The sequence below is a fragment of the Equus caballus genome, chromosome 14, assembly GCF_041296265.1.
Source record: "Equus caballus isolate H_3958 breed thoroughbred chromosome 14, TB-T2T, whole genome shotgun sequence".
Classification (NCBI taxonomy): domain Eukaryota; kingdom Metazoa; phylum Chordata; class Mammalia; order Perissodactyla; family Equidae; genus Equus; species Equus caballus.
In genome coordinates, this window is record NC_091697.1 from 20716140 (window position 1) to 20728248 (window position 12109).

At 52.1% G+C, this 12109-nt stretch overlaps 1 protein-coding gene across 13 annotated transcripts in view; it reads right to left on the reverse strand.

Annotated features, from left to right (window-relative positions):
- Window positions 1-8820, reverse strand: part of NSD1 (nuclear receptor binding SET domain protein 1) — a 167208-nt gene extending 158388 nt beyond the window's left edge. The window contains exons 1-3 of one of the 13 annotated variants that reach the window (XM_023617136.2): window positions 8689-8820; window positions 5428-5541; window positions 4601-4687 (exon numbers count right to left, since the gene is read on the reverse strand). In XM_023617136.2, coding sequence (XP_023472904.1) covers window positions 4601-4687; window positions 5428-5457 — 117 coding nt within the window. In that variant the 5' untranslated portion in view covers window positions 5458-5541; window positions 8689-8820. Of the gene's footprint in view, window positions 1-4600; window positions 5542-6378; window positions 6596-6657; window positions 7072-7202; window positions 7801-8688 lie in introns of those variants that run through there. The other 12 variants (XM_023617135.2, XM_070233833.1, XM_070233838.1 and 9 more) reach the window with 12 other exon arrangements.
- Window positions 8821-12109: the final 3289 nt, after the last annotated feature.

The following is a 12109-nucleotide window of genomic DNA, read 5'->3' on the forward strand; positions in this document are numbered from 1 at the left end:
TCACCAGTAAAGGGAAAAGATAACTGGAGGGGTTACAGGATAGAGGAAGATTCCTTTAGGATAGGAAGATGTCATCCTGTTTTCAGGCAGAAAAAGTGATGCAGTGGAGAGGTAGAGAATAAAGACCCCAGAGGGAAAGAAGAAAGAGTAATGAATAAAAACAAGGTCTTCCAGCAAGGAGGGAATTGGATAGATTTAGGTTCTGCTGAACCTAAAAGGTGTGGAAATAGGATCAATTTTCTTCTCAAAGAGGAAAAGAGAGAGTAGAGAATTGCTAGGATGATGAGGAGAGAACCCCTAAAGAATCATTCCTGTCTCAAGCACCAACATAACAAGTCTTGGACATCATCTGCACTCATCTCTTGCCTTCATCCCTCAAATCCAGGCAACTCCAAAAGGGCTGTCAATTTCTCTCCTCCGAAATCTTTTGGATTTACCCCCATTCTTTCTACTAGTGACTCTGCTGAAGTCTAAGTTTTAATTACTACTGCAACAGACTCCTACTTCCTAACATCGCCTCTACTCTCCCTCAACCAAACTTTTCCAAACACAGATTTCCTATCACTTCTCAGGTAAAATTCCTCGCTGGTTCCCAATTCCTATCACATCAATACCAAATGCCAGTCTGGATTTCTAGGCCCTATTACCTGACTACACCCATCCTACCCAACCAATCCCCCACAAGCACCTTCTGAAAATACTATGTTCAATTAATTCTCCACATCCAAAGTAGTCTTCTAAACCTAACCAAACCAAACCAAACCAAACTCAGCCAAGGCCAATTCAAGTCCTACTTCTTCCTTGAAGCCTTGACGGTTTCATTCATCTCTCCACTCAACTCCTTAACCAGTTAAATATCCACAGCACAGAACTTAATACAAGGGGGTTGTTTGTGAGTATTTTCTGAATCCTCAAGATTGTACAGGGGTAGGGGACATATACTGTTATAATGCCAAAACACCTATTTTTAAATGTAAAAAGTAGTCTCTATTCAAACATCCATCCCACAGACAATATAGTGCCTAGCTCCAGCTAATGAAGCACTAACTAGTATTACAACTACAAGGTAAAACTGCAAACAAATCTGGCAAAAAGATACTGTTTTTTATTATTATTGCTTTTTCTCCCCAAATCCCCCCAGTTGTGGGTCCTTCTAGTTGTGACACGTAGGATGCCGCCTCAGCATGGCCTGATGAGTGGCGCCATGTCCGCGCCCAAGATACAAAGCGGCAAAACCCTGGGCCGCCAAAGCGGAGTGCGTGAACTTAACCACTCGGCCATGGGGCTGTCCCCCCGTGGTTCTTTAAGTCAATGTAAATAATAAAGAAGTACCACTCTAATTACCGGCAAGGAAAAGATGATCTAGCTCAACCAGTAAACAAGTGACAATGGACAAGAATAACAAGAACAGGACAGGAGCTTCAAAGTGTGATATGATGAACAGCAAAGGATTAAGAAATGTTAGTGAATGACATAACGGAGAGAGGACAGATAAAACAAGATTGGCAAAATATCAGTAATTCTTGAAGCTAGGTAAGGAGTACATGGGGATTTCTACTATTCTCTCCTCTTTGGTATATGCTTGAAATTTTCTATAATTGACATTTTTAAAGAGAACCTTACTAAAACTAATTAAGACCTTAAACATTTTTACAAAAATTTATCCACCTTTTGACATGATGAGAAAGTGAAGCAAAATAAAGTACGTCATCTCCCTATTGCACAATTTTAGCATGCAAAATTTTTAAAAATCTATTTGATTCTTGCCTTATTGTAACAAATAGTTGCCATCACAACCAAAATTTTGATAAAGGTTTAAAAAACTTATTTTCATAATGCTTAATTTTACCTTTCAATATAAAATCCTAAATAAGCCTTTTGCTCCCTATTTACTTATGAAATTTTAGTCCACATTTTAAGTGGATTCATTTTTAGTGGTCATCTTCTTCTGATAAAGAGGATCACCAGTCTAATATGTACATCAGACCATCCTGCAGCTGGCTACATCCTAAGAACTTTGTGGATCCCCAAATTCACGAATACTGTATAAATTCTCCATAAAATATCTAAGTTAGGAAGAGTAGAAAACAAACAACTGCTGCAAATCAGCCTAGTAAGAAACCAGGAGTTACTTCAGGCCCAGGCAAGAGTGTCAGAGACCTTCAGAAGTTACTGAAGAAAATCAAGAGTACTCAGATAATTCTATGATTTCAAGGGTTTCAGAAATGTCTCCAAAAATCTCAAGTGCCTTGACAGTTGACCTACGTCTTCTATGACATCTCTTTTTACAACAAAGCTATGAAGACCCAACGAGACCATACATACCAAAGCACTTACTAAACTGTATGTTATGGCCTCACAGTTAAACTTGGAGCTCTGGGAACCAACCTTCCTTCAAGATTTCATCAAGCACATACCATGTACAAAGCACTATCTATGTACGCTGTCAGGAATTAGAAAGTACCAACAGAATTAAATATAAAAGCACGAGGTCAGGATTACTAACTATAATGACAATCACTTCACATCACTGAGTGCAGAGAAAACAACTGAAGAACACAAGGGTGAACTGAAGAGGCTGCTCATTCACGACAGGAGGCAAATAGTCTGCTTATACAGCTAGATACACCAACAACAGACAATATGATCTTGAATTATGTGTCTAGGGAGTTTACAACCCTAATAACTACTGTGACTCTCGCCAAGAGAATCTTATTCTATCGCGATTTGACAGACAGAATAAGACAAACAGCATTTGCCAAGGATTTTCTAAAATTTCCAGCCCTGGGCATAGGATCTAATAGAGAGTAAGTGCTCTATACCTGCTGCATCAGTGAATCAACTGACAATAGTCTGAATATGTCAATAGTGTGTGGCTATATAGAATTATGTTTAATTACACCTTTCCCGAGCTATATTGTTCAGCTAAATTTGCATTCTGAGATTGACTTCACTTTTTAAAATCCTCAGTCAAAAAATATCAAAGGTGAAAATCAAAGCAATAGATTTTAACCACAACCTTGAACCAAAGGCCTAAAAGGATATATCAAAGACACTTGCTTCTTCAAGCCCATAAAGTCTTTGAGCAATTTAGATTTTCTACCTGAAAAAAAAATTTCTACGTTTATACAAGTTTGCTAACTCCCATTTTAGATGCATAACATACTGTCTATAGGCTCCAATATTTTCAACTGTTTTTAACAGAACCAATACTCCATTGACATCCGTTGATGAGAACTAGACAGGTTTATATTTCCATTTGCATGCTTCTAGAGAAACATTTATCACCACCATCAGATCTAGGTTTATATGTAAATAAAAGGCAAAACCATATATATGTAAAATGAATTTCAATTTGAACCCAAGAAAAAAAGATTTGTCTCAGTTGCTAATAGATGCCCAACACAGCGTATCCACCCCAAAAAATATCTAGGACAATACAGACTCAAGATAAGCACCAAAACAAATTTTTTAAATCTGCAACTGCCAGGCTAAGAAACCAAGGCGTACTAAAGCATATTTAAGATATGAATCAACAGAAACAAAAGCGACACACCCACATTCTCACTCTGTAACTCTGAAGACTACCAGGACTAAATGGTAAAGCGAATGTTTAATGCACTCAAAATGATCACCACATACATAAAATTTTTTCTGATTAAATCTTTACATAGTATTTCAGAGGCACTTGTTGAGGGGAAAAATCCTCTTTAGCGACATTACAGGAGACCATGATAATGTGTCTGGGCGGAAACAATATCAGAATCAAATATTTAAAGCTGAAAGGAACCTTTTAACAATCAAGTTGTTTCAGATTTTGAAGGTGATGAAACTGAGGCTAAGAGAAGTCAACTAACTAGAGGCAGTCAATTCTGCCTAAGATCAAATAAAGAACTTCATCATTTACCACCCTCTAACAATGGCACACAGCACTCCTGAGTAACAACTCACATTTTTTTCCATTTCCATACGCATACCACACAAACACGTCAAAATTAAAAACTAGAAAAAGTTCAAGAGCCTACTCTGATGATGGCAGTTATCTAAAGCATAAGATGTGGTACGTTCACAACACGCAGTTCAGAAAAATCAGCCTAATTTAAATTTTGACTGACGTCCCAAGAAGCCCTCCTCATCCTAGCTACTTTCAATTTGTGCCCAAAATGCACTTCAACCTGCAGCAAGTCACCCCATCAACTAAAAACATAAGCCAGGACTTAACGTGGAAACAGGACTCTAGGTAATTAACTGGCTTGCTGGTATCATGAGAGAATCAAAGTGCACTTAAAAAAAAAGCTAAACAAATGTATAGCTCTATCTTGAAAAATTAGATCTGAACTCAATCAAATGTCCTTCAAAGTTTAACTCTTAGCCAGTCCTTAATGGAGAGTTAATTGGGAAAACCTGAAAAGAATCAAACTCATACAAGAGAGATAAATTTAAAAATCAAAGTAAATTTCTCCAAAGGCTTATCAATAGGAATAGGCTTTCAACTGTGAACTGATAAGCAACCAAAAACCAATTAGTTAAAAGTTTTGCTTTAAGTTGCCTGTATATATACATTTATGTATATATTTAAGTTGTACCAAAAACTGCTTACAAATGGCAATTCCTGTGAAGTAGATGATGAAGTTCCAGGTAATTCTAGCATGTTTCCTAATGTACTGGTACTGGAGTCTGGATCATCCTGAAAAGATAAATTTATTGAGTTTAATTGCTCTTCTACGGTAACGTTTGTATCTCCTAGTGAAAAGGGGGCTGGGAGAAGGGCTGCTTTTTCATTGCTGCCGTCCACTTCATTTCTTTGCTTATTTTTCTGTGTTTCAGTTTGAGGAGCTAATGGCAAGAATGGCGGTTTGACTGCACCGTGTCTACTCTCTGGTGTGCTGTCTTGTTCATTTCCCATGGCCACGTCTACACCATTCTCTGATTTAGGCTCATAATTGCAGGTGGCATTGGTCTGAGTTTCCTCAAAGATCTCCTCTATACTCTCATCCTCTGTGACTGGCTGTTCTGGGTCCATTTCAGAATCTACATCTGCATCGTCCACACAAGTAAAATTTTCAAAGTGCAGAAAGCCATTCTTGATAGTCTTTGTTACTTTTACCTGGAGTTCAGGGGAGTTATTACAAGAGGGTTCCTGTTTCATAGCAAGTGCTGTTGGACCACCAGGACTCAAGGAAGTGCAAACAATTGGCGACTGAGCTCTTGAATCACTTTTTTCAGGGTCTTGAAAGGATTCTGATCCATCAGTAGACCCATTTAAATACTCTACATTGATCATGGAGGCCAAATCCTGTAGTCTCCGCAGTGGAATGTAACAAGATGGAGAATCTTGTCCATAAGCATTTTGGGATGTTCCACTGGCAGTCGATAACTGCATAGTACACCCATTAAGTGGCTCAGAAAAATTGGATTGACCATTACCGAAAGGGCTGTCCTTGTCTTCAGGGGCATCTAAATTCACTGGGTTGGTAAAGGGCAGCAAACAATTTCTTCTAGGTAGTTCACAGGTCTGATCCATCCTGGGCCAGCATCAACCTGGAATCCAGAAACACAGCGATTAATTTGAGTTAACAGGCCATTTGACTCTTATCTTCAAAATGGCAGCCACTTCCCAAGGCCTAGTGGCCTCGATGCCTTTCTGCTGCACTTCCATGGGTGGAAAAAGTTCCCCAGCTGACGATGGAAAAATGGCTTCGGTGAGCCTCCGCAAACTCCGTCTTCCCGGAGCTGGGCAGATCTTGCCACATGGAAACAGCCCGTCCTTTTTTCCTGCACTGCAGACTGGTGGACAGTTGGGCTGAACTAAAATTAAAATCTCTTTGGCAGCAGAAATTCCCAAATCTCAAACAGGAATCGTCCTCCCCCTCCCCCGCTGGGGATCCAGTGGCCGGATCTCCCCAAGGGCGGGAGGTCCAGGGTCCGAGGGGGGCTCCCGGACGCTGCACAAAAAGGTTACCCCCCTCCTTCCTGGCTCGCTCGGGCGCAGCGGTCACAATAGCGCTGCACTCTGCGCCCAGCCGGCGCTGGAGCCTTTGCAGCGGCCGTGCGCAGGCCGCAGGCAATGAGGCCGAAGTGGCTGCACCCCGAAGCTCGCCTTCCTGACTGCAGGCCTGCTCGGTCCACGGCTGCGGGGCCCAGAGGCCAGGACGCGGCAGGGGGAGAAACGGAGGCAGCCGGCGAGGCCGAGTCAGGGCAGCTGCTACAGCTTGACAAACATGGCTGCTGCCGACGCCGCCGCCGCCTGCCCGGGCCGCGCTCCTTCCCGCAGCCGCGGCAGCACCTCCTGACTGAGCCGATCTCACTCATCAATATTCAGCAGCAAGCAAAGTTTGCTGCGGGAGGGCAGCCAGCCCCGCGCCCCCAGCCGGCTACCTGAGGGGAGGCGGAGGCCGAGGTGCGCGCGGGAGGCCGGCGGGGCACGGGCCGCGCCGGGAGGAAGTTCGCGGCGGCCCGGCCGGCTAGGCCTGAGCCCGGCTGGGAGTGATGGAGGGGGAGGGGGCCCGCGGCTGCAACGCCGCCGGCCACCAACCCCGCGCCGCGCCCGGCCCTCCCCCGTGCCCCTCACCTCACGGCCACCACCATCTTCCCCGCCCGGTCGCCTCCTCCCTCCTCCTCGCGCCTGCCCGCCGCCCACCCCAGCGCACTAGTTACCGTGCCCCGCGCCCCCTCCCGGGCCGGCTGGGGGGAGGGGGTGACCCTCATTACACTGGGGCGCGAGCGGAGCGGTGGGGAGAGAGCGGAGCCGCTCGCCGCACCCCCCTCCCCCCGCGTCTCTCTTCAGGGGAGAAGGCAGCAAGCGCGACCTGCCCCGGCCTATTCCGCCGCCGCCTCCTCCTCACACCCCCACCGCGCGCGCCCCCGCGGCGGCGCGTGCGACCGAGCGCTTCGCGCCGGCCCGCGTGCGGCTGGGGCCCCGAGTGCGCGCGCACCCCTTCCCCCACGGCGCGCGCGCTCCCTCGCCTCACTCTTCGGGGTTCAGGGCGGGTGAAGTCGGGCTCGCGAGCGCGCCGCCCAATCAGCGGCGCCGCCGCTGCCGCCCCCTCCCCTCCCCCTGCGCGCCCGACCGCTGCCCGGGCCTACGGGCCGCCCGGCTGCCCGGGCGGGGCCTGAGGCGGGCTCCCCAGGGGCCTCGCGCGCCTCCCCGGAGTGTCCGGGCCTGCGGGCGTCGTGGGTGGCACTCCGATCCCCTCGCCTACCTCGGGGCGCTGCGCCGGCCCCGGGCTGCACACGGTTCCAGCATCCTACCCGTCTCGAGCCCCAACCCCGGCGGCACCTGGCCCGGCTGAGGCCTGTCCGACCGCCCCGCCAGCCCCGCTCGGGCCCGCGTCAGTCCCGGCCTCCATCTTAGGTTACAGCCCAGGCTCCTCATCCACTGGGCACCTGCCCTCAGCCCGCTCGGCTCGGCCCGAGGCGAAGGCAGTCCCCCTCCTACCGCGGGGCTCACCTGGGGGCTTGGGCTGGGGTCTTCGAGGCCTCAGGCCCCGAGCAGGCACGGCCGCAGGTGAACCCCCTGCCCGGCCGCACCCCAAACCCACACCACCACCACCACAGACCAAGCTGAGCAGGAAACAAAATGGAGGCAGCAGCTCGGGTCTGCCTCGCCGAGCCAAGCCTGTGCAGCCCAGGGCTCCCTCCTGCCGCAGGCCCGACGCCCGCGAGGCAGGGGGCTGGCTCGTCCCGGGCCCCGCGGGCAGCCGCCCTAGAGCAGCGCAGGCAGGCCGGGGACTCGGCCCTGCGGTCCCCACGGCCCCTCACCCACCACCCCTTCCCTTCCCCCTCCCCCCATCCCTCTCCCTCCCCCTGCCCGGCCGTGCGGGGTGAGCGGCTCCAGGGAGCCGGGTCGGGTCGGGTTACCCGCGCGGGCACGGCCGGCCCGGCCGTGGCCTGGGCGGGGGATAAGGCCCGCGACCCCCGCGCTGAGCCCACCCCCCGCACCCGAGCCGGGCAGCCGCCTGACAGCGCGCCCGCACCTCGGCCTGCCGCCGGCGGCCCCCGCCCAGGGAGGCCGAGTCCCCAGCCCGGGCACCGCCGGGACGAAGCTCCCTCCCCACCCCCGGGCCCAGGGGTCCTCGCAGCCTCGGGCGGGGCGAGGGGAGCGCTGGGGGAGGGGTCCACTAATCCCTGCACCGCCTCCCGCGCCTAGGCTGGGTCTGGGCCTGGCACGGCGACTCGGGCCGCGGGCGCGGGCGGGCGTCGGGAGGTGCGTGCGCGCGGGGCAGGGGACGGACAGGGGGCCCGGAGGGGCCGCGCCTCGCACCGCAGACGCTGCAGTTCTCGGCACCCAGGCAGATGGCCCTCTCGTGCCACCGCCGCCCGGCGCAGGCCGCCTGCTCCGCAGCCCTGCTCCCCGGGGAGCGCGCGCCTCGCCCCTGCGGTCCGGGCATCGGGACCCCGGCGGAACAGCGCTGGGAGGGCGGACCGCCGGCTGGCGCGGCCAAGCCTGCTGGCCTCATCCCGGGCCTGGGGCGCTCTGCTCTCGGGCGCCTGGGACCTCGAGGCCTGCACCCAGCGCTCAGGGCCCCGCAGCGCCGGCGGCGGCGCGTCCGGTCATCAAAGACAGCGCAAGGGCAGGTCTGGGAAGCCGAGCCCAGCCTGACCCCGCGACTCCAGCCCCCCAGGCCCTTCCCCCAACCCGGCCCGACCCCGTCGCCCCCTGGGCTTGCTCCCTGGCAAAAAGCTCACCTCGGGAACTAGCTGGTCCCTAGAGTGCTAAGCGCACCCTCACTATTCCAAGAAAACCACAATCGACCGCCATAAAAATTTCGCCTCCTCCAGAAAGCCTTCTGTGATTAGAGTTAACTCCATCGCAAAGCTGAGGGCACCGCCCTCGAGAGCCACGTGACTATCATTCCTCCCAGGGCTTAGTAAATGTGCATAATTATTGCCCCAGTGGAGTGTTTACCCGCAGCCCTTCTCTCTGTTAACCGTGAGCCCACCTAGGAGAAGGGCCACTTTCGGCGTTGCCCTGTGCGGCAGCGGCGCAGGCCTCCCTAAACCCCATCCTTCAGCCTTCCCCGACCTTCATCCGAAGACTGGCCCCGTAGGCTTGGAGCTGGGGATGCCCCTAGCCGCCTGCTCTCCAAGGCCCACAGTCCAGTCATGGAGACTCACAAGTCAACAGATCCTTAGCACACCATAAGTGGGGGATGCAGACCCTGCCAAGACAGCTAGTAGGCTTTCTCAGAGGGAAGGAGCCCCCCTGAACCAGAGTGATGAGGGGGGCACTGTGACCCCACGGGGCCTCCCTCCCTCTGCTGAAGAAAATGAGGTACCCTGCAGGCTCCCAGGGGCAAAGTCAGGTTGGCAGTGTTCTGTGTGCTAGGATCAGCCAGAGAAGAGCTGGGTCTACACCTCAGGGTCTCGCCCTAGAGGGACCAGCCCTTTGCTCCTCTGAGGAGTCACTCCTGCTAACCCCATCTGGGCAGTTCAGTGGGGAAGCTCTGACTGGTTCCTTCTTCACACCTACTCATTTGAGCTGGTCATTTCTGACTGACATTCTGACTGACATCCCCCTGCAAATGATCCAATTCATCAAGGTACCTTTAAACCCTTTACTCACCCACAGACCATCCTAAGTGCCTGAGAACTGCCACTGTATGCCCTTCAGCCAGTCAGGTAACAGCTCCATGCCTCAGTTTCCTCGCCTGAGGCTTCCAATGCGCAGGGCAGCTGTGAGGGTCCCGTAAGGCAAAGCTAAGTGTTAGGTTCCTGTACAGACTAAGCACCTGATGAATGCTGAAATGTAGTTCATTGCTTTGTTCAGCAACCTTTTCCTGCATCCCAGGTGGTATACCAGACACTGAGGAAACACAGGATGAGATGCCTGCCTCAGGAAAAGACACCTCAAGAAAGATGCTAAGGTGTGAAGAGGGGCTGGGACAATGGTTTCTCCCAGAGCTAAGCTCTGGACGTCACTGCCCTCCAGAAACGCCTCTTTCCAGCCTGCCAGCCCCGGTGGAAGAGGAGTAGGGGCTAAAGGGGGACAGGCAGCTGGACGTGGACAGGTTTCTGACAGGTCTCAGGGAGACGACTGGGAGCCCAGGGAGAACCTCGTGGACTCCCTGGAGTGACCTCAAGGAGCCTTCCTGCCTCTTAGAGTAGACCTTGGCTGCAGAGGTCTCCACCACAGCAGGCCCTCTGGAGCCTCCCCGTCCAGCAGGCCCTGGCCAAGCACCTCGTGTGTCCCAGCACCGGGCTGAGGAGACCCACAGGCCGTATAATCTCCCAGGGACACTGGCTGCTGGAGTGGGGTCAAAAGGGATAGGGCCCTGTCCTGCCCCTCTCGTCTCAGCTCAGGGATCTTTTCTGGGCCTGTGCCTCCCATCCTTAAGACAGAGATTAGAATCAGTAAATACTTGCTGTGTCTGTCCTGCGTACTGGACACCGTGCTGGGTGTCCTGCCCCAGCACCTGACACACATTAGTTCCTTTAACCCTTTAGTGGCCCAATGAAGAAACGATGTCCAAAAGATCAAGCCTTTCCGCAGAGTCTCAGAGCCCTAACTGTCACGTGGTGTGATTGGCCTCACCTCCCTTGCTCTTCACCAGCATACCCTCCAGACACTGTGAGAAGCCCTAGCACAGGGTCTCACCTACAGGGGCTCAGGAATTTGAGTGTTGGGCAAAGTGAGAGTAGCTTAGCCTCAGTTTCCTCATCTGTAAATTATGGTTACTGGTCATTCCTACCCAGATGAGATAGATACCTGTTGGGACATTTGGCCAGTGTATAGCAGCTCCTTTTTTCTGAGACCTGCCCCCCTCTCATTCATGAATTCAACAGATGTTTATTGAGGTCCCCCTCACAGCCTTGTGGGGAAGGCAGATAAGTAATGACAAGGTAGGAAACTGAGCACTGAGAGAGAAGCCAGAGGTGCTGCGGGAGCTGAAGAGGGCTCCGGGGCAGTCAGGGAGGGTCTCCCATGGGAGCGGCATCTGGAGGGAGATATGTAGGAATAGCCAGGAAAGGAGGGGACAAGGTAGAGGTTCCAGCAGAAGAGCCCAAAGAAAGACCAGGCTTTTGAGGAACTGACCACAGTTCAGTGTGGCCAGAGGCTAGTGGTGGGCAGGGGAGAGGGAGTGTGGGTACAGTAAGACAGCTCTGATGGGGATGGGGAAGGCCACAGGGGCCTGACTGCAGGGCCCTGTTGGTCAAATTAAAGAATTTAGGCTTTATCTGGAGGGCAGTGGGGAGCCATGGACGGTTAAGGAGCAGATTGAGGACTGCATCTGTGCCATAGAAAGTTCACTCTGCCAGAAGTGTCCAGAAGAGATTAATACCTCCTCTAGAAACACAGCCCTGCCCAGGGACTTGCCTCTGGGATATGCTAGGGCTATCTTGTTCCAATAACAATTGTGGCTTTACCTCCTCTGTGCCAGCTACTCTCCAAGACACCGTCTCACTCCATTCTGAGGTGGGCACTATTGCTATCCTCACCTTCCAGAGAGGAAGCGTGACTCGCTCAGGGCCAAACTCACAGCCCCAACTCCCACTTCAAGCTCTTCATCCCTACCGGACAGAAGCAGCATCTGCTTTCTGACTAGACAGCCGGGTTTTGGAGGAAGTATGGAGGCCTTTGGTAATTAATCCCAAATGCTGCTGGTAAACACTACAACCATCCCTTCAGATGGTCCAGGAATTGTTTCTTTTCTCTCCCCACCCAGTGGTTTCCCCAGACTGAATCAGACTTCCACTTAAGATCAAGGAAGGCGTGGCCACATCGGAAGCGGCATACGTCCCTCCAGCAGTGTCCTTCTTACTCAAAATACCAGGTTTCTGTCTGCTCGCCTGACCCTGAAGCCCCAGCCCCAGCCCCAAGGACTCCAGTTTCCACTTCAAGTGTCCTTTCTCTCCAACATTCTCTTCTGAAAGCCCTGTGTGTGGAGGCCACTAATCCCTGCCCTCATCACTTCTGCAGCTGCCCAGGGAACACACTATGCCAGGACAGGCTGCGTTCCAACCAGCCTGTGCTCTTGCTATCCCTCTGCCTTTTAGCCTGTCAGGCAAACTCCTGCTCATCCTTCAGGGCCCAGTTTAGAAGACTTCTCCTCCTGGAAGTCTTCCCTGATCCCACCCCTAAAGACATCCATTTTTCCCTGAATGAGCC